Genomic DNA, 23273 nt, shown 5'->3' with positions numbered 1-23273 from the left:
ACAAACCGGAATCTGAACCGGATGAAGGAACTGAAGATGGAAGCTGATTCCGATTGTCCTGCAACAGCCCAATGGGCTTCAGTTCTATCAGTCATCTTCGGGGTCATCTGTCTTGGATCTTCCTCTAATACATCAAAGCAACGTTGTACTCATGTTTTGGTGGTCGTGAGCTGATATATATATGAATCCCGTTAAAAGTATCACGGAAGTTAGTATGTAGTATTTTTTTTTTTTTTTTTCACTTTTTCTGGATAAAATAAAGGGACAATATTTTTGAAAATTCAACGATGTGATTGAGAGCATGAGAGGCGAGCAATTACCTCAGTGCTGGCCTTACTAACGACTAGTGTCCTAGTAGCCTATCTTTCAAGGCCCGTGTCGAGATTGCCCTAGATTAGGCCTGTCAAAATGGGTCCAAAACCCATTAATAATCCAAATCATAACAAATTTCGCAGGCTAGCATAATGGGTCTGCAAGATAAAGGGGCCAAAATAAGTGGGCTATAAACTCATCTTATTATAAATTCATTTACGACCCACTTAAGGCTTAACCAATTTAAGAGGCCTTTTTCTTTTCAAGTCAAGCCACATCATTTTATTTTATTTCTTTTTCCTTCTTTTCCTTTTTTTACGAAATTTGGTGAGGCCAACCTCGCCCTCACAGGACTTCATGAAAAAAGGAAAAGAAAGAAAGAAAATATAAATATAAAAGTAAAAAAATCAATTTTTAAATTTTTTAAAAAAAATTGTCCACTATATTTGTACTCGAAAGAAGTGTTTTAGCAATATAATTTCTTGAGAAAATTTTAAATAAATACCTGAAGTGCCATCACTTTCTCAAATAAGAGCATAAATTGAAGCTTATTTCAAATAAATCTAAAGTTGTCATGTTAGTTTCAAATAATGATCTAATTTAATTGGTTAGTCAAGGACATTTTTATCCTTTATTCTTTTATTTCATTTTTTCCTTTTCATTTTTTTTTCCAAATAAAATAACTCAAAAAAGGAAAAAAAAAAGGCTAAAACTTAAAACATAAAATAAAATATAGGTGGGAGGGCTGGCAACTCTCCCTTGCCTATGGCTGTCACCCCATCACCGATAGGGTGTCAGCCATGATCAGTATGGTTGTCGGTGCCTTAGGAGGACTTTTTTTATTTGTTTTTTATGTTTTCTTTTTTTGTTTTAGCCTCTTTTTCCTTTTTTGACCTTGTCTTTTTTATGGAAAGAAAAGAATAGGAAAAAAAAAAAGACAAAAAAAAAGGAAAGAAACTAAAATATTCATAGATGACGAAAATACCCTTAATCAGTTAGGAGATCAGGCCATTCTTTGAGACTAATATGGACACTTTAAACCTTTATTTGAAATAACGTCCACTTTAACTAATTATTTAAGAAAATAGCGGCACTTTAAGTATTTATTTAAATCAAGGATTACTTATAGCCCTTATATGAGAAAATGTAGGCACCTAAGACTCTTATTTGGAATTTTCCCCACTTGTTTAAAAATTCATAAGAAACAAGTTATCATATATTGGGTTAAATATGAATGTTTTTTTAGTAATATGGGTTGGGTATGGAATGAAAGCCTCATAATTGCTAGACGTGTGCCGCACCTATCATCATGTGGAAATATCATTTGGTTTATACATGTTATTCTAGGGAAAATTACCAAAAAATTCATAAACTTATTGCACTTGTACCAATGTAGTTCTTAATCTTTCAATTGTGTCAACTTAATTCTAAACATTTTGATAATTTACAAATGAAGTCTTTTTGACCAGCCAATCTTAATCGAAAAATGTTGATTGAACAATTTTAAAATTTTTTGCTGATTTTTTTATATCTTCTTCTCCTTTTTTCTGTTTTACCCATTCTTTTTTGCCAATGATCGGTGAGGGTTACCTCATTGGCCACAAGCAAGGGCTATCCTCACCTTAGCAAGGGTCGTCAAGCCCTCGCCAGTCACAATAATAATAATAATAAAACAGAAAAATAGAAAAGAAAAAATAATTCAAAAAATTGTCAATGTTAGCGTGACGATGTCACATAGGACGACTTGTATTAATATTAGCAATTTCAGGGCAAATTTGGCTGGATGAATTGCATTGAAAAATTTTAAAAAATTTTAGGATTTAATTGGTTAAATTAAAAGGTATATGACTGAAGTGATATAAATGCAATAAGTTTAGAATTTTTTTTGGTAATTTTTCAATGTTCTAGATGGATGTTGTTCATGCATTTGAGTTTAGCAACATTGAAGGTCATGTTTCGACAAAACACATTCAAGATCAAGAGTAAAGTAGACTGTGGAAACGGGTGTATTTGCAAGTTGTGTAATTAAAATAAAAACGAAAGCTTGCTTCAATAACATCCACTCAAAATAACATCGAAACCGCTTTAGATTTTAGTTTTCGCTCTCCATAATATTTTGCAGAGCTAATCTTAGAACAAATATCATTCATCCGGACATTCAATAAGAGATACGCGTCAATATCCGATCACATGGATTTCACTTGAAACTCCCATTAATCCAACGGTTGTGATCGAACTAGGTCTATGAATCCAGACATGGGCAACAACTTTCCCAATATTTTCAGTGAATCATTGAAAACTCCCATCTTTCAACTCTTTTTATTCTTTTTTATTTTTTTTTCTTTTTGGTGAAAGACCTCGATACGAATATCGTGCTCTGTTGCTGTCGATAATGAGAGACTCTTGTGAAAACTTTGTCCACATCGCAACAGAAGAGAAAAAAAGCGATCATGAATGCCATAAGTCTCCAGCTTTCCCTGACTGAACGAAGCAACAGCGTAAGAGACCCATCACTCGATTCAACTTTCACAGGAATCTCGCAAGCATGCAGGGAGAGAGACTGCGGTCGAGATATGGCCAAATCTCACTCTCGTGCACGGAAAATCTCGAGAGAACAAGCGAAAGCGACGCAGGACTTCCATTAGAACCTGCGTCGCTACAAAAGAATGAAGCTCCAAGGCCATACAGCGACAGTTGTTTTTTTCGCCAGTTCGTAATCGATGCAAGGGGGAGAGAGAGAGGGTCAGTGGCGCAGCGCTTGTCGACATCGAAGCTCCATTCGAGCCCCAACAAGGGGCTCTGATCGGGGAGTGGGACATGCAAAGAGCAGAGGCCAAACCAGTCGAGTCCAAACCGAGAGACGTCACCGAAAGGACGCTGCTCCTCCCCCCACAATGCCTTGCCTTGATGCTTCCACGACAGCTCAGTAGCCGACAGAAGTCCCGTCGCATCAACCCCCATGCAGAAATGATAATTTTAGTTCCGTGTCCATACGTTGTACCGTCATATGATACTGTCTAGTTTTGTGTAAACCGCGACGTACTGCTCACATAATTATAAATTAACGGTTTACAGGCTTGACCAATCACATCTCGCAAATCAATGCGAAAACTGAGTACTTCGATTCAATCACATAAATTGAAAAACGAGAGATTGAGTTCGGACATTTTGGGTTACCAAAGTGATAATTACCATGGCATCCTTTGTATCCTGGAATCCTTAACTTAGTGGAACTTTGGAAGGCGAAAAGATGCAAATGACCACAACTACACTTGTTTCAAATTTGTGACATTATTTGGTGGCGCAATCTAAATATTTTCCCATCCTGTAACCTTAACTCCAGGCTTCCACTCTCCCTCCCTCTCTCTCTCTCTCTCTCTCTCTCTTTCCCTTGTTTTCTGCTTGATTATTATCTAATGTTATTTCATTAGCCAAGTAGTCATATAACCTACGTCACCAAAACATATCACAGATTGTAATATCAACGTTTCATAGAGTTCGTTGTTTTGTACAGCTTGGTCGAGCCTTAGACGGGGCATTAAACAAGTAGAACCCCCTTATACAGCTCCAGGTTGTGGTGAACCCGCTGCATTGAATATTAGATCACAGGGAAAGAACGAGCAGTTTGAGGAGGTATCTAAATCCTCTACTTAGCTAGAGAAGGTCTCTGGCCGGTGTGTTACCTTTCAGGAGATAGCTCGCAATATGGGTGAGCATGGTCCGGGTTGGGTCGGTCCACCTCCTAACCCTAAGACTAATCTGCACAATGCCGGTTCTCAATTTTTGGGACCGAGGACCAGACTAACCCAATGGGTTCGGTCCAGTTCCAGGATCAACCCGAGACCAACCGATAATTTTTCATTTCATTTTTTGTACTCCTTAAAAAAACGATTGAGGACCGGATTGACCCAATGGGTTCGGTCTAGTTTCAAGGTCAATCCAAGATTAACCAATAATTTTTTGTTTTATTTTTTGTACTCATTGAAAGGGTAACCGAGAACCGTACCGACCCAATGAATTCAATGATAAGTGAGATCAGCTAAGAAAGGCAAGCGATGAGAGTTAAGTGGGGGTGAGCATCGAATAGAGTGAGCATCGAATGTCGAGCGGGAAGCAACAAGCCAAGCGAGCATCGAGCGGCGAGTGACACGAGTGACCCAAAGCAAGCAAGGCAAGTATAAAGTGGTGAGCAGAGAAGTTCTTTCTTTCGATTTTGGCCAATTGAAAACTAAGGGGACAAATAAGATAGAAGAGAACAAATATTACAGGAGGATGCCATAATGAGTTGTTTATACATTTTTGGATGCCGTGAGGACTCCTCACAAAAACATTTTCCTCATTCATAAATTATGACTATTGACATCATAAAAGACATTAAAAATCTAAGTTATTAAAGAATAATGTAAAATTACTTGGACTTCTCACTAAAGAGCTTTTTAATGTTGTTGACGTCGTTTATTTTAAGGTTTTCTCTATATAAAAAAAATTATAAATAATATATATATATATATATATAATATATATATATATATATTTCGGGGTTGGTTCGGATTAGATCGACTTGAGACTTTCAAGACCGAGGACCGACCCGCACAGCACTAGTTCAAAAATTCTAGGACCAAGGACCGACCCAGTCTCCCTGGGAACCGAACTAGGACCGGCAGGGTTGGGCCGGTCCAGGGTCGGTCCAAGGTTGATCCTGGACCGATGCTCACCCCTAGCTCGCAATCTATCTTCACTTCAAGCCCACTTCCAATAAAAAGTTTCCTTTTCCTTTCTTTTTATTTCTATCTAATTTTTTTTTCTAGCTCGGCTAATGTTGATAACAACAAATGATGGGTGGATCGCATTTGAGTAAAGTCGAGTGAGTTAGAGCTCGTTTGGTATAGTTATGGTTGATCCCAAGTTGTGGGTAGAACTTTAGTTGTGCTGTAAAGAATCGTAACTCGTACGTTTTGTACAATGGCATAGTCTCCGCACATTAAAACCGAGCAAGCCAGTTTCCCAAAAGTTGCCGCGAGATGTTGTAGCTGCAGAAGTGCTGCAGCTTTGAAGTGCTTTTCCCATCCATTTTCATAACTAAGTATTTTAACAGTACTGATCTAGAGCATCAAAAGTTACAACTCAAGACCCCTCGCATATTCTACTACCGATCCTGCGGTATCTTTCCAGTTTCCACCACGTTCTGCTCCACCGATTTCGAAGCACAGTTCCCTCACTTTCCCCCGCTTCTTTTCTCTTCGCTATTTTGACTTTGAGTTTGACATCTGTTAAAACAACAAGACGCTACACGACACAAATTCCTTACTTACCTCTCTGCCAAACGTTGAAACCACAAAACCATCCTTAAAAAAAACACAACCCCGGCTCACCTAATGCACACAACGCACGACCTTACAACTAGCAAAGATTCAAACTTCCCTCTTTTTCTCCCCCTATATTATAAACAAAATCCCACATCAAGATCGACAATTTCAAACTGAAAATCAACAACAAGAAGGAGAGAAGAGAAAACACAAAAAGCAAACATGTCTATAGGAATTAAAATATACATATCGAGTGGACATAGATTTTCCCTTTTTCAACGCCTTGGACTTTGATACTCTTTGACCCACCAAAAGAAAAAAAATTACAAAAGAACTAGAAGATAGTAATAGTTTCTCCACCATCAACGAGAGCATATGATTTCCGAGGCATATTGTTGTCTCGCCGTTCCGACCACGCTGTCTCGTTCCCCATGCCCCCTCTCCGACCACCTCCAAGACCCCAAAAACGCTGCACCGTTTTAATTGCTTGCACAGATTTCACGTCCCGTTCAGCACGTCGCCTCTCATTCTTCCGTTCTTTCTCGGTCTTGCCAAATCAAACACACGAGGACACTCGATTCAACCAAAAAACGATCGTAGTCAAATTATTTTAACTAGCTTCACATTGATACTCGAATGTCAAAAACAATATATACTCCCAATTCTTGAAATTTTGTCGCTAGCCCTTCTTTTCCCTTTTCCTTTTTGGCTCGGTTTTTTTCTTCTCTAGAACCGTTGCGATACCGACATGTGGCGGCGCTTGAGGTGGGGTGAGACGATCGAGATCAGGCCGCCCAACGGGGGCTTCATCTTCGACCGGTAGATCATCTCGTCGTATGGCCTGCGGTAGAACTTGAGGAAGGGCACGAAGGACTCGCGCGACTTCTCCGCCCGGCTCACGTGGCACTCCTTGCGGTGGAAGAACATGGCTGGGGACTGGAGGAATGAGGGGCGCGGGGTCCGGGGCTGCGCGATCTTGACCTGCTCGGTCGTCCTCTGGGGCAGCGGGGTCGACGGGAAGAGCGACTTCCTCGGGCCAATGACGCTGCCATGCGGCGTCCTGGCGGTCGGGGACGCAAAGGAGAAGGACCGGGCGTTCAGCGGGGATATCAGGGCCGGCCCTAGCGGGGACGGGCTCGTGGGTCCGACCTTGGATGTCGACGTGTCGGTCAGCGTGAGGTACCACGGCTTGAGCGAGTCGAAGTGGTGGGCCACGGTGAAGGAGAAGCGGGAGGACGAGCACGGCCCGACCTTGGCCGCCGACTTGATCGACTCCGGGTCGAACCGGAGGGACGAGGCACGCGGGTAGGCCGAGAAGTCGTGGAAGTCCAGGGATTCCTCAAAGTCCAGGGACGACACCATGATCGTCGCAGCTGATAGCTCGACAAACGGACGAACTCCCTGCAACATTTCGAAAACCAAACTCCAATCATAAATTAAAATTCCACAGATTAGTCTGAAGAGATACTTCTATACATTATTCTGACTGCATGGGACCACTCACTTTCATAGCTTTAAAGTTTACAATGCACTTCTTTTATAATTTATAAAATCAAGAAGATTCAGATCAGGGTATCATATGCAAAATAATTCATCTCCGACACTCATTATAGGTAATTTAATATCAATGATCAGCTGATAAATTCAAAGTCGGGTCAAGAGAATTTGAAATCGATTGCAGAACCAAGGCCAACAGCTATAAAGAAAAGAGAAAAAAAAGGGGTAAAAAAGAAAAAGAAAAATTCGAATAGGGGGTTAGTTATCGATTTGACTCGAGACCGTGGCCCACCTATAAAACGAGATAGAAAAGTAAAATGGTCGGTCAAACAGTGCAAGTTGAGGTAACCTCAACAGCATAGACTTTTTTGTCACCAGTTGTCCCGCGACATTATTGAAATTTTTTTCTTCTTTTTTTCAAGCCAAAGCAGGACAGAAAAATAATGCGTTGCTGCTGAAAAGACGTGCACAACACATGCAAAACACATAGAAAGGAAAAGAAGAAGAAAACGAAAAAAATTAATATTTTGAACTTTATATTTTCTTTTTGTTTTTGTTTACCTTCCATAGGTAAGAGAAGAGAGAAGGAGGGTCGATCACAAAGGACTTGTAAAGCCGACCCGGATAGTACTCCCCCACTATTTTCAGCGACGCCAGCAACATGTTCATAAAAGCTGATGCCGATCTGAAAAAGCCTGCAAATAAAAATATATAAAACATAAATATTTTCCCTCTTCCTTTTATTGCTCGGTCATCACATAATCAATAATGCCCGCATGAGTAAATGAATAAAATTGAACACTGGAAATTATAAAATTAAAATCTCTTTTAAAGGGGCCCGATTAATCCCGTTCCACCCCATTTCCCTAAGATAAAAACGCTAACCTAAATAAAGATTTCCCCAGGTATAATTTATATATGAACATTCTGGGCATATCAGTTGCGGGTCAGAAATGACAGAGCAAGCACAAATTTTTTTATAAAAAGAGGGGGCGAAAAATAAAATGAAAATAAGAAATAAGGGAAAAGCAGAATCCCTTGCTAGTACTCTGCGCAGAAAACGCAGTGAATTTAAGGAAAGTCGCACTCATGTGATATTGACTAATTCTAGGACGCAATCGTATCGGAAATCACGCATTTCCCGATAATGCCCCTCTCGTGCTTGCTTTTAACTCTTTAATATTGCGATATTGCAGAAAATATTTTTCTATTTTCTTAGAGAAAATATACTTTTCAAGGAATTTTGGTTGCTCGGTGTTGATGTTGGCTGTTCGGCGCTCCGACACGGACGGGCATGCTCATGTGTTTTTGTCTCGTGGATTTGTGGGGATGTATATATCTGCTCCTGCTCTTGCTGCTTTGCTTTTACGGCGTGCGAAAAAGAAGGGTGGAGGAAGTTTCTTTTTTCTTGCTGCTGTAAATGCTTTTTGTTTGTGCTGGTTTTATTTATATTTTGGGGAGGTTTTCCAAGAAATTGAAGATAATATGTGGAGGTTAAGTGGGTGACAATGTGACGTTTTCGAAAGTGAAAAGGGAACTTAATTGCTTGTACCCAAAAGTAAAAACCGACAAAAGAAGTGAAGTGAAAGTGAGCTTGAGCTTACTTGCATCGAAAAGGAGGACGAACTGCTCCACGTTCTTGGGCATGGTTCCGATGGCGACTTCTAGGGTAAACACCAGCAGCCGGGTGAATCTGGAGATTTGAAAGAAAAAGAAACGAGGGTAAGTTAAAGTCCATGAAAAAATTATAGAAAATTAGACAGCTTGTGGTTCTATAGACAGCGAAACAAAAGTGATTTCCACAAATGGTTGCTGACAGATTTTGATACGCGACTTTGTAGGTGCAAGAATTTATTCGTTGTCCGCTTCGTTTTCGTAAGCAGCTCTGGGCTTAGTCATTCCATTTTTTATGTACATCCTCGACAATTCACGAAATTAAAGGGGCATGGAGAGATCAAAGCCTCGTTAGGTCACTCACAGTTTCTGAGAGTGGAACTTCTGATAATCCTGCTTGATCCGAAAAAGCTGCAAAAAATCAACGATGGGTTGTTTCAGTTACGTGTTGTGGACCAGAAGAAAATTCAAATATGCTAAAATAACATATTGCATACACATAATACATATACATACAGACAAAGAGAGTAATTATCTATTGATTTGGCTGTGCTGTTTTGTTTTTTTTTACCAGGACTGGTCGGGATTCTTCATCGTGGCCAGCCACATAGGCGACGCCCTCCGCAAGTTCAGCTGAGAACTCGTCGGCTATCAAGTGCTCTGCATATGAAACACCACCAAAAGCAAAACAAAAAAGTACTATAAGCTAAGATCAAGACAAATTCAAAACATAAGGGGGAAAAAACCCATCAAGATTCTCTTCTCTCTTTTGTTCGTTTTTGAAGAGGGTGCGTGACTTTAATGATTAAGCTCCCTTTAACGCTCAATTCGAAGTCTCAAATAAAGTAGAGAGAGGGACTCCGGTTCAACCTTAACCAAAGACAAAAGGTAAAGAAGCTAAGCTAGGACGATTTGATGCACAAAGATAAGTCCACCAAACATTTTTCCTAAGATTAAAAAGAAAATGAAAATAAGACAAAGAAAGAAGTAGGAGAGATTGATAATGAGAAATACCAATGCCTATGCTATCTCTCCAAGAGAGACAGGCTCTCAAGTGCTTCACCGCCTTCTTCACACTGTCACCCTTCGCCTTTAAGAACCTCTCCACGCAAGCTTTGTTGCAGAACTTCTCCTGTTGTTCAACCACCCACATTAAAATTCAACCTCAAACCTCAAACGAACAAGACAGGCAAACGAGACATAATCATGAAAACAGCAACGTTTCTGTGAGAGAGAGAGAGAGACCTGTTTGACAGTGAGTGGGGCTTGCTTCCGAAGCTGTTGAAGAACAGCTTCGACTCTCGCGTTGTCTTTGTGCTCTTTCTTGCCCATTGTGACGAGAGCAGATGCGGCCGCGACTGTGTTGGGTGCTGTTCTTCGGCGAGTCTCTGAGTCTCTTTGTCAAGAAAAAACACACCGAGACTGATATTCCAAACGTCTGCTTCACGCCACCATTTAAAACTTACACTTGAACTCAAAGAGAGAGAGAGAGAGAGAGAGAGATGTTGAAAGTTGCAAGACGTTGAGAAAAGAGAGAGGGAGAGAGAAGAGAGAGAGAGTGGAGGGGCTATTTATAGCAAACGACGGCTCATTGCGCCGTTTTTGTAAGCTTCGGCCCTTTCCTCGCACTCGCACATTTTCAAAAGAGACCCAAGTCGCACAACGCCAAATTGAGTCCAAGACTCTAAGGTCAATCTTTATGTTTGTTTAATACGTTTCCGGGAAGAAAATATGTATCATACCATGACGTTAATGCCAAGAAAAAAAAAATTCAAAAACCTAATTTGAACAAAAAAACATGGTAACGTAAATACACCGGCTAATTCAACCCCACAGCCACCATTCCTTTTGTGTTCCCATCATCATTTTCACTTTAATCCAAAACTCTCCTTTTTCATCACTTCGCATTTGTTTTTTTTTTTTTAATTCAAATTTATGAAACCATCTAAACGCTTGGTTTGGCAAATAGTGATTTTGAGTCTTTTTAAAAGATGATGATCATGTCTTGCCGGCTTAGTTGGTGGAATTAATTACTGTTCATTAATCGCTTTGTACGTCTTAGGGGTAATTAATGATTAATCTCGAGTAATTAATGTGAAATCTGTCGATGTAGCTATAGGTTTAATTTCTCGACATGTGCCTCCATGTGAAAAGCACAGAAAGATGTTGACCCTAATCAAGTTAGTAAGTCGGACAAGGATCGCTTTGGCAACACCTCGCATGATATGACTACTTGCTAGCTACTCGTTCGGTCCTAAAAAGACGATCGACTCTATAGATTTTTGTTAGATTCACTATTGGAAGGGAGGAAGTTTGGACATATTGCTGAAAAGATCATATGATATGACATTTCATTCTCTAGACAAGTTCTCTCGAAGGGTGGGGTGCTATTTATTCAAAATTCGTTCCATGCAAATTGCCAACTCAACAATAAAAATTATCGTGCTTTCGATTGATTGACAACCCTTATCAAACATCCTGGTCCTTGTACTTCGAAATGACAGACAATAATGCATCAACGAAGGAACAAAATCTTGACAAATGGATTCTAAAACTGATTAAATTAATTTACTACTGACAGCCCAAATCTTTCTGAAAGAAGAAGGCAAGTGTTATTGACAAAAGGAAATAAAGAACTAGAATGACTGGAAATAAATTGCTGGGAAAATTACTGAAAATGAATTGCAAGGAAGTAAGTGGATTGATAGAAATAGATAATATGTTCGAATGTTTGTGCGTGTTCTTTTCTCTTCAGTGCGGTCCTTTTATAGTCCATGGATGGATGGTCTTTCCTAATAACCATACTCGCTCATTAAGTCAAATTTCGACTCCACATTTGATGGGATAACTGTTCTTGCCTTTGGAGCTTGACTGCAGTAACTGGTTAACTTGTCTGTAAAACTGCTTGATTGCGTCCGTAGGTTAACACTTTTGGTAATTTTTCCCGCTCAAGAATTTGACTGCAATAATTGTTCCCGTTATTTATATCCATGCAGTCAATTTGATATCAGCCAAACTTAGTGAGTCAATGTCAATGCTTCTGGACTCGACCAACAGTTCTTGCCTTGTCGACTTAATTCTATTGGCTTCTCAGAATCAATGCTATTAGTTGATCATCAACTCTATTACATATCAATTGTGCTGGTCAACATAATATTAAACCCTTCCTTTTCAACACCCAACATGTTCTATTGATCATTCAAGAGTCATAATTGATGGTCTTAGCACTTTCTCATCAATATTTGCCCCAATTAATATCATATTCAAAGTCATAATCAATGTACGATCAATGACATCAATTCTTATTCAAACATTGTTAACCTAATGACATCGTTACTGCTCATTTCACTAAAGGTACAATTTGGTTCAAATGTTACATTTTTCAGGGATTGAGCAACCGAAAAGCAAAAAAAAAAAAAAAAATGTTGATAGAGAGCATTATTTTTGTATTTGAAGAAATAAATCTGGTCATATTATTCAAACAAAACCAAAAAAATAAAACTCTGTGAGAATTTGAACTGCAATTTTGAAAGATTGAATTTCTCTTTCAAATAAGAAATGAAATGGTATATAGGAATTAACACAAAAAGTAAAGTAATTATCCTATCCATGGATAATATTTATCATGAACTTTCAATTAGTGTTTTATGATTTATTAACATACTCAACCAAATAAATTATTTTATCTAAAAATTGGAATACAAATTAGTCTCTCTTCCTCATTGTTTGTGTATTTGGCTATTAGGGGTTTTCCAATTTAGAAAGTGAAAGTCATATGTTGAAATTTCATAAATTATGTTTAGACCGTTCTGTGTTAATTTATCTGGTTCACGCAGCTTATAAATATTCCACGAGCCTCCAATTTGCCATATGTTTGAAGCTATACTCCTAGATTGAAAAAAATGTTTATCGGTATCTTTTGACTTTGATTGCACACAAATAAATGTCACTTGGCATAGAATCTTATTAGTCATTTGTTGATATATCTGTGGATTTTGACTTTCTACATTGGCGGTATAAAATGGTTCCTCCATGAGTAGAGTTAAAATACAACGTATTCTAGTTTTAGTTTTGACAACCGTGTTCATTTCATACGGTCTTGGATATTTTGTCATTCACGATGGTAAGTGTAAAAAAGCACTAGTGTTATTGCTAATAGTTAATTCTACATTTATTCACTTTTATAATAAAGATACCGTCCTTTTTACACATAATATAAGAATATTTTATTTTATGATGCTAATAAGTTTTTTCTTTTATTTCCTTATTTTTTGTTTTGGTTGATTTACTCTTTCTTTTCTTATGCAAGATACTCGGTGGGTTGGCAAATCCACCAAGCGGGATTCATGATTTCCTTAGAAAATTATGTGATGGGACAACACCGTTACTCTATAATGAGTAACTGTCCGCCACACTCTCATTTTCTTTCTTATTAACTCGAGATCTTTAATTTCAAAGTGACTTTTTCAGAGTGCCAACAGGTTCATAAAAGATTTCCCCGCCAATATAATAGTTCTAATAAAGATCACACATCCTGTCGGCAAAATAATGAACTTCAACCTTGATTATGCCGATAGCTAGGCTGTTCGGTTGATTAAGATTCAACGTCAACTTATTGTTAGGAATCGCATGCCAATTTTTTAAAAAATAACGTAGTAAATAATCCACCCAAATAAAATATAATAATAAAAGAATATTATTGAAATAACATATCAGAAAATTTGTTATCAAAAAATTGGGTTATGTGTCTATGCAAAGATATTTTACGAATGCACTAAATTTTGAAGAAAGCTAGAGTACAATCAAGGATCTTGTCTCACAATCAGGATACGAGAAAAATTCTATTTTTCTTTCTTCTCTATTTTCTTCTTAGCTCCTTGACACTTGACAGCTAGCGTCTATCTATAATTGATATAACATGTAGCTTTTAGCCTGAAAGAAATATTAATATAAAAGACACAAAAACTCTCAATAAAAGAAATTTGGTGACTAATGACATATTAAACATGGCTGTGGATTACCACCCGTGGTGGTGGCGTATGGTGGTTGGGCAAGGGTACTTTTCAATCCACGGCGTCACGCTAGCCATGTCTTAAGTGGGTTGTCGGGGTGGTGGGTCCTCCCGCTTACATAATTGGACTGCCAAATCCAAAGGCATAATTGGACTGCCTTCAAAGCTTTGAATTGGTAATCACTTTGGTACAAATAGAACTTTAGAATCTAATGCTCCGGTGGAATAGTAGTCTTCCATTTGTGAATATAACTAAAGGTCGATCTTTTATCATGTTCTAGTTCTTCACCAGAGTAATGATAGATACCCAACAATAGTAAGGAAAAACTTGCTTCTCTATTTGCATGTGGATCTCTTAGCAAATGAGAAATTAATTTAGTCCATTGGAAACATTTGCAATGACTAGTCCTTAAGGGCCAGTTGAGTATGGAAGTGGACAATGGGCCATTAATGGTCTCCAAAAGCATGCAATTGCAGTAACTGAATCGAGTGCACACTTCAATTAATGAGTGGGTGCGATGATGGCGATGATGACGGCGTTGTTGACCTGTTAAGACTCCGGCATGATTGAAGAAGACTGAGACGTGTGAGATCATGTGGTTGGGAGGATGGTGAGGCGATGATGATGGGGGTCCCCTGGGATTTGAACCCGTGAACCGGATATTTCGGGAGGATCGGTCCAAATTTGGGGTTTTTTTAATGTGTCCCATCTGTAGCAAATTTCTCAGGTACTTGGGAAATTGCCACAGTTTTTATCCTATTCCACTACAGTTTTTGTGTTTCTTTTTCCTTGAAAGTTCGGGATTGTCATTGCAAATTCCCACCTCTTTTCTTTGCATAGTACTTACACGAACTCGATGGTTTCGAGATACACTGTCATGTGAGAGGATGGCGAATGGTTTTTGATAGTTAGTCTAGATCAGTCGGGGCATAAAAATCAATGCAACTTGGATACTTCTGCACTTTTAAATTTTTCGACCCTTTTCTTGTCTGGGAAAAAAAAAATTGGGTTTAGTTCCTTTTCTCACGACCCTCAGCTTAGTGGACACGTAGGCGTTAGGAATGAAAACAGTGGAATGTAAAATTAGGTTCCCGTTCCCTTTTTCTTTTTCTTTTTTTGACACAGTTTGGTAGGTTAGAATCAATTGTAATTAAATAAAAAACGGGACTGAAAAATGCTCAATCCTACAGGGGAAGATAAGTATTTGTGAAAGGAATGAGATTGAGTCAATAAAAAAGTCAAGTTTACATGTGGTATGTTAACATAGGCTTTGATTTGGCCACTGTAATACGGATAAAATCTCATTTTTTTAATTTCATTCAACTAATTCTATTATATAGAGTAATTTGAAATGTGAAAATATAAATCATAATGTTGACACAGAAAAATAACCAAATCCTTTAATTGACATGATGCTAAATTAAATTAATACAAAGCTTAGTGTCAACTGCAATTTGATTATCAACAAGTTATCGACAACAGAAACACTAGCCGATGACTATGATTATCGATGATCATGATATACAACCATTAACATGCAATGGTGATTGGTTGACGATTGTCATTTAGCAAAATCTGGTTAAGTGTTGAAAATAGAAAATAAAGAGAGAAAACAAAGTGAAGATGCCAATGGAAGATAAAGATACTAATTGATGGTTAAGTCAAGTGGCAACTTGAGGAATTATAGTCAGTCACTTGTGGATAGGTCGGTGCTATCATGGGCCTAAAGTTGAGAGGCGGTTATGACTATCGATTTGAATAGTAATTGCTTATAAGCAGCTACATTTTGTAGTAGGCTATATAAAGCCATGTTGAATTGTTGTAGAGATCTACAATCATCGATACAAACTTATGTATTCTCTCAGTTTCAATTTATCAATTTCCACTACTTGCATTTCCTTTCCCTTTAGATTTAGGCCTCAAATTGTTTCGTGAAAAATGTGATATTTCCGTAGAATGTTTCCTAGGAAGCCATTTTTTAGGAAAATAATAATATTTTCCAGTATTTTGGCGGAAACTTGATAATAAACTGGAAAATATTTTTTGTTGTTTGGCATGGAAAATTTGATTTGATTTAATAAACAAATACTATTTGGGAGATAGTAATTTGTGCCTAGTCACCCGAGGATCCAAATAAAGGCACTAGAGTCTCAAGTTCAGCGTCAATGGACCTTGATTGAGGTGCCGAGGATCGAACCACAGGCACTTGGGTCCTCGGCGCAGCCTTGATGGACCCAAGCTTGGGCATTGGGGCTTTGACTAGGCCTCGATGGACCTAGGCACAAGCATCGAGCATCGGGGTTTCAGGCTTGGCCTCAATTGACCCCAGCATGAGCACGAGGGTATCAACATCGGCACCGGGGCCATGGGCCCAACCTTGACGAACTTGAGCCCCGTTGTGGAGACTTGGTCCTAGACGCTAATGACACGGGAACTAATGTTAGGGTTTTTTGTGCCTAAGTGTAAAATTTTGGGTCAAGCACTGATACCGAATCATACTCTAAAAAATAATTTTCGATTTTTAAAGGTGAAATCATTTTTTCTAAATTTAAGTATTGATTTTCTATTGACTTATTTTCTTAAATGAACCAAATGCCGGAAAATGAGGAAAATGTATTCCGTTAAACAAACAGAGCCTTAGTTATTCTTGATTTTGCTACGAATTTTGATTCCTATGCGAATTGCCAATGAACCCGATTGGGTAAAATCACAGATCAACCTTTGATTAAGGGTATTCACTAATTCCCAGCGAAACACATCACAAGATGAATTCCAATCCCGAAATCTTTTAATTTTTTTCCCATCTATTTTACCATATTTCAATTACCTCATTCCTATTTAACTAGTAAGGCCTACACTCTCCCTTCTCTCTGCCAAGCAACATCGTCATCTTCGCTTATCTTTGGGCAGCAGCAGACAAAACACGAGCCCTCATATATGTTGAGATATTGAACGTCTACGATAGTAGCGGTGGGGCGGGTGATTAAACAGAGGGAAGAAGGGGGATAATGAGGGTCGGTGTTTTGGTTTGATGAGTTTGAGTGCCCTGCGTATAAGGTTGACTTATTTGAAGGAAAACTGTGTCCGGAAAATTTTCTTTTGGCTTTCTAGTATTTGAATGATGGAAAGTTAATTGATTTACGGAAAACATTTTCCATGAATTGAAACAAAATTGTTTCATTGAAAATTTCATAACAATGGAAAATATTTTCCCTAAAAATTATTTTTAAAAAATAATTAATTTTTATTTGTTTGCTAGTTTAGGAGCTGTTGCTTTCCCTAAATCTAAATTTAATATTTTCAGTTCATGCAAAACCTTTCTAATAAATTGATTGATTTTCATCATCTAAATATCAAAAAGTCAAAAACAGATTTTTGAAAACAATTTTCCTTCAAATGAGCGGATCCTTAGAATTTTCAGATCAATATAAACTCGAGTAATTCCATGGCCATCGTGACTTTGAATTTCACCATTCCATCCATCTTTTGTCGCCAATTGAATACCCTCTGCCGAATAACATCCAATTATCTATCAAAAGCATCAATATGCCTCATTACTTCACTTTTTCTTATTTTTCGATTGAGACCCAACTTGGAATTAGCCCAAGTCAAAGTGTAATTATGCTGCAGTGTGGTCATTCTCGATAACCCCAAACTCTTTAGAGACCATGACAACCAAATGAAAACAAAAAAAGAAACATGAGTCATGACCATTCCCTCTACCTAGCCCGTACTACCATACTTAGCAAGTTACGAAGAAGCTAAACATAGTACTCAAGCACAAGACTCACCGCAAGCTTTAATGCATATATTAACACATAAATCTCCACCATAGTCAAAACCTTGATACTTGTCCCCCTGCAAACCCCAAGAAAGGCAGCTCGATTCCGTCGTGGTTACGGCGGAGACTTTTCATTTCTTTTTTAGACTTGGTACTTACACCATATATTCACCAACATTCTTCCACGTGTCGCAAAATTTGACCAAAGTAGCCCTCGTTCTATCAAGTTTTTCCCTTATTTTCCTCTTAGTGTAGACGTAATATTTTATTCTTTTTCACGGTCCCAAGGTAAAAAAATAAAAATTGGAGCTTCTGCTCTTGGGGTTATCTAAAGTCTCTGCTATTATTTCGAAAACCGAAGTCAAACAGGAAAAAATTTGCCCATGCACCGCCCAAATTCTTAGGTATCGACAAACTGAAAAAAACAATCATTTATATTCGTTATTGGGAAAGTCGCATTTGCACGGCTCAATTCCATCTATCGAATTACCATCGATTCCTTAAGTTTATTTCATAAATTCGTCCGTTGAAGATCACCTTTTTCAGTGATATTTTATAGGATTATAATCAAATCACGTGAAAGTATAACGACTGTATCATTATACTATAAAAATATAGATCACGTCATGAACCAATTAAAGAGGCGAATAAGCTTAGTTCACTTTCTTGAGATCTTGCATAATCATTACGTTAAAAAAAAAAATCAGCTGATTCAGAATATCTTAGTCCAATAATATTTATTTTAATTGGGGTCTCTTGAGTATTCTCCTAGCTCTCGTTTGACAGTGTAAATACGTCATGCTCGTGATGCGCACGCAAAAAACAAAACTTTAAAAATGAAAGTAAGGCTTCGTCGCGTAACAGTGATGACCAAGATTTAAGCTAAGCTAAGTTTGGGATTTCCAAGGTTAAGAGCTTTATCGTGATATTTAAAATAGTAATTACGAAGTCGGTGTTCAGCCCAAACTGTTTCATTTGTCCCTATTCAAATGCGTCGTAGATTCTCTCTTATAAGCTCTTTTTCATTTGTTAAATCAAGTAAAAGCATGGGCATATCGCATTTGAGATGTGCTAATTATTTTGTCTAGTTGGCTCTAGCCAGGCTAGTTGAGTCAAGAGAGAGATGATGACTTTAGGAGGATTATAATGTTGGATATCTTGAAATCTTAAGTTCACATGGTCCCAAGTTGTCGCATGAACTTTCCTCCTAAATCCCACCTACCCTTAAGAACCATAATAGTGTCGTTTCAAATTTTGAAACATAACCCTCCCTCTCCCATGATATAAGTCTCTGCTAGTTAGGTCCATTACAGTATAATTGGTGAGACATCATTACTTTTCAAATTCAAAAAAGAAAAAAGAAAAAAAGAGGAAAGAAATGAAAAAGAAGAAGAAGATGTAAATCATTCATTTAGGGATGTGCATACTCTCTATGAAGTGCTTTTCCTTGAACTAATTAAGGATGAAGTGAGATGAGAATAACAAATGGACAAATGGGTTGGGTAAGACCTGTCTGTTTGTTCTGGTGACTTCATCTGCATGGGAACCGAAGGAGGATCTCGTCTAAATCAAGGTGGCCAAATCAGAAGAAGTGAGAAATAAAACAAATAATTGTTCCTTTTTTTATATTAACAAATCTTTTTTTTTTAAATAATGTACGAATTATCTTCACTATGCTTTCGTCATTAGTTGGCTGGACCACATGCAGCAACATAATCATGGAAGAATTTTGACATATTAAACTAGCCATCTCAAAAAAAAAAAAAGAAGAAGAGAAAAGTCACAAAAAACCTCCACATTATGTGTACTATGATACATCCACCATAATTTTTTTTTTGGGACACCATATACCTAAAACTTATATCTATATGACATATTTACCCCAAACTTTTTTCGTGACACTAAATATTTATTCTCTGTTAAAATTTTCTTAATGAGAGCCATTAAAAATCTCAAGTGGCTGCCTACATAGATGATGAAAAATAAACGGTGCTGACGTGACACTCACATGGCAAAAATATGTCAATACATTTTGTGTTTTTTCTTTTCTCACTTTCTTTTTCCTTTTTCTTTTAACTTCCTCATTCATTTTCTTCCTTTATTTGGTGATGGTGAGGACAATGGCGATGGTGATGGTAAGGACCATAGTGGCGGGGTTGAAGGAGGAAGGAAAAAAGAAAAAAAAAAGAAAAAAAATCTTGACAAAAGATAAATATGTGGCACAAGTCTAAATTTGGGAGTTTGGGTGTCATAAAAAATAAGTTTGGCATATATGTCTCACATGGATACGAGTCTAAGGTTAAAAGCTTAAGGTAGACATGTCATGCGAGTACAAATTTGAAATATCACATGAGTATAAGTTTGAGGTTTTTAGTATCGCAAAAAATGTTTTGGAGTAAATGTGTCACAATAAATATAGTTTGGGATTTTTGGTGGATTTTTACTAAAAAGGGCAAATGAGTGATTCTTAAATAATGCTTGCTCATGAATGTCAATATCATTCCACATATTCAAGGTTTTAGAGTAATTGGATTGATCGCTACACAAAACAACAAATATCCTTTATTACGAAACCATTTTCAATTAGAATCGGTCTTCAATCTAGGATATAAAATGAGCCCAATAGAAGATCTAGGGAAATAGGAAAATCTAGCATTATCTAGAAAGTAGGTGACACAAGATCAATAGGAATTCTTTTACGAAAAGATCGAGAAGTTAATCATATTTTCATAATATTTTTGGATAGGTTTACACTATTTCCACCCTCTAAGTGGTTATGACACTCCGTAACTTCTAAGTTGAAGAAAATAATCTCAAGAGTAATCAAAATTATAGATGGAAATGTTGAAATTTGCTGTTCATTGAAAATACAAAAATTATGCGTTGTCATGAAAATACAAAATCGTCTGTACTAGTCAAAACATTAATATACTATTCCACCACTTTATGTTATTTTCCATTTGTTTTTATACGGACTTCATATCCTTTAATCTTCTTACTTTTGTGCTCAAGTTGATTTTTATAAAAAAAATTCTGGAGTTTGAATCTTGTTAACGACCTTTGTTAAATAACATATTTTAATATAAATTACTTTCAAAAGAGTTCACAACTTTAACAAAAAAGTTCTCCAAACAAAAACTTGAACTAAAGACTAAATCGAACTTTATAAAAACATCGTAAGTCGATGTATTTTATTAATAATCCTTTAAATCAGAATCTTAAGCATTAACTTTATTGAAATACCAGAATTTTAGATGATTCTCGCAAAAAAGAAAAAGCATGCAAATTTCTCTAATTTGAATATAAAAGAAGAAAAAACAACAGTTTAGGAATGGTTGATAATTCATTAGTCTAGAGAGTCGATATATATTTTAGACTAATGAAATTAATAAAAATTTCATCAAGAAAGCGAGCCTTTAATGAAAGAGGAGCAAAGATTAATGATGAAAAAGAGACTTTTTTGTTTTATACTATATCAAAGAATTTTTTCCTTACTGTTAGCATGATAATTTTACATGGAACATGTAAAACGTTATAAAGATATCTATGCTATAAAAAAAGTGAAATTCTTAATTATGGTAAATATCCTAAATAGAAAAAAATGAGTAGGGCCATTATCTAAAACTGCAATTGAAAGATCGAGAGTAGTTTTGTCTTTTTAGTGTGAATGATGGTAAATTTAGTCATTTAAAGGGTGGAAATAGCACCACCCTTCTTTTTTTTGCTTTTCTTTTTCATTATGCTAGTAGGGCTACCAACCACTGACTAAGGGATGGCGACCTCTGTTGGCCCTTGCGAGCCACAATGAGGGCATGCACCCTCGCCTATCCTCACCATATTTGGCAAGTGCTCGCAAACCCTTGCCAAGGGGCTAATAGCCTCACCGAAAAATTGAAGAAAAATAAAGAAAATACAAAATTAAATAAAAAAAATCATCAATATCAGCATTAACCACACCACATAGGACAGCTGGCATTGGCTGAATTTTCATGTGACAATTTCTAGTCAAAATTAGTCAGAATGACTACATTGGCAGTTTGTTAAAAGGTTTAGGGCTAGGGAGAAGCAATTCCAAGTTCTATACAGATTCCATCTATAACCTAGAATGTACCTGTCGAAACAAGTTTCTCATTTTTTGGAATTTCGAACGTACCCTATCACAGATTCCAAAGTCAATTTCAAGGTTTACTCAAGTTCCACATGTATTATTAATTGAATAATTGTAGTGAATTATTACTTTTAATAACCATCACTTGTTACTACAATTCACTGATCAGAACTTATATTTAGATAAACGAAAATATGAACATTAATAAAGTAAAAATCTTGATCATTGGAATCTTAGACTAGTGATTCTAGATTATATACTTGTCATCAAATGCTATGGAATATTGTAGGATTGCACGAAAAAATAAACCAAGGAAAACACATAAACTTATTCCAAGTTTTAAGTTTCAAGTTAGAAGTTTCACCAACCTAAAACCTGGAACTTGCCCATCAAAACATGTTTCTCAATTTTTAAAACCTAGAACCTATCCCGCATACCTTGGAACTTAAGACGGAACAGGTTCCCACCGGTTTGGTTCTCAAATTCTAGGTTCTATCTTGAAACCATATTCACCCCTATTTATGACTAACTTAGCATAACCTTAAGATGTTTAGAAATAAATTAGCATAATGGATAGATTTATGATTGAATTGGCATAACTATCAAAATGTTAAGACTGAATTGATAAATTGTTAAAAATTTTAGAATTAAATTGGCGTAACTGAAAAGTTTAGAATTAAATTGACTGTCGTACAATAAATTTAAAACCTTTTGGATAATTTTCTTGAAATGTGAGATTGGGCTTGAATCCTAAAATCCGAATAAAGTAAAAAACATTCTTGTGATTGTTGTGTCCATGAGTCCCGACATTTGCCAAAGGTAATCATACATGTTTTTTGGGGGGCTGGATCCTCCTCTTATGGGGCCCAGCTCATCATCTTAAATAAATAAATAAATAAAAGGTAAAAAGAAAAAGAGAAGGGCGAACGTTCTTGATCGAGAAGAGAAAGAGAAGAATGTTTGCTGAAGCAGAGAAAAGAGGTCGAGAGCTTATAGTTTCAAAGTTTCAAAGAGGAGAAGAGGTAGTCTAGATTCGACAATTAAACTTTATCGAGATTGGCTTAAATTTAGTATGCTATTCGTGAGATTAAGATTCACAAACTGATCGATTTTATTTGTTGAAATCCTTCTCCATTTTCAACTTCTCCGGTAGTGATAAGATTTTTTTTCTTATTTTCTTTTGTGTTAAACTATTTTTGTGGTCATGATATATTGTTGTTTTGAGATGCTTCACAATTTTTTTTATATTGGGTTTTTCATGTAAAATTCGTGGATATTGTTTTGCTTTAAGTTATTCATATTTACTGGTTTGATGTTGTACTGTTGGAATATTATGACTGGTAGCTGTTGGAATTAATTTGAAATTACTTGGTTGAGTTTTGGGGAAGATATTGATTCTGAAATGATTAAGTAGTAAATCTTGCCTTTTCCCCCCAACATTTTTACACGCTTCAAAAAATAAAACGAATAAAATCAGTAATGGCAATCCGAGTGGCCAGAGGGCAAACCGGTCACCAACTGATGATGTAGGGACGAAGCACTTCTGAAACTTTATATGGCAATAATCTCTCCACATGCAATCATTGACCGTGGAGGGTGTCCCTTGCTGTCCTTATCATTACTCTTCTGGCCCGTCAAAAAAG

The 23273-nt window shown here is 36.9% G+C and overlaps 1 protein-coding gene across 1 annotated transcript; it reads right to left on the bottom strand.

Moving 5' to 3' along the window:
• Positions 1–5816: 5816 nt before the first annotated feature.
• Positions 5817–10288, bottom strand: LOC104414842. Its single transcript, XM_010026036.3, has 7 exons — positions 9975–10288; positions 9744–9861; positions 9301–9389; positions 9094–9140; positions 8720–8808; positions 7677–7810; positions 5817–7019 (listed from the first exon to the last, which is right to left on the bottom strand). The coding sequence occupies exons 1-7, from the start codon at positions 10059–10061 to the stop codon at positions 6345–6347; spliced, it is 1239 nt and encodes a 412-aa protein (XP_010024338.1). The 5' UTR covers positions 10062–10288; the 3' UTR covers positions 5817–6344.
• Positions 10289–23273: the final 12985 nt, after the last annotated feature.

This window comes from Eucalyptus grandis, chromosome 8, assembly GCF_016545825.1.
Source record: "Eucalyptus grandis isolate ANBG69807.140 chromosome 8, ASM1654582v1, whole genome shotgun sequence".
NCBI classification, from domain to species: Eukaryota; Viridiplantae; Streptophyta; class Magnoliopsida; order Myrtales; family Myrtaceae; genus Eucalyptus; species Eucalyptus grandis.
This window is presented reverse-complemented; position numbering and strand designations above follow the sequence as displayed.

Excerpts from the sequence above, each read along its gene's own strand:
- LOC104414842 (XM_010026036.3), bottom strand. The coding sequence starts at position 10,061 with ATGGGCAAGAAAGAGCACAAAGACAACGCGAGAGTCGAAGCTGTTCTT. Across the intron at positions 9,390-9,743 it reads GAGAGATAGCATAGGCATTG|AGCACTTGATAGCCGACGAG; the intron begins GTATTTCTCATT and ends TTTCATATGCAG. Across the intron at positions 8,809-9,093 it reads AAGTTCCACTCTCAGAAACT|ATTCACCCGGCTGCTGGTGT; the intron begins GTGAGTGACCTA and ends TCAAATCTCCAG.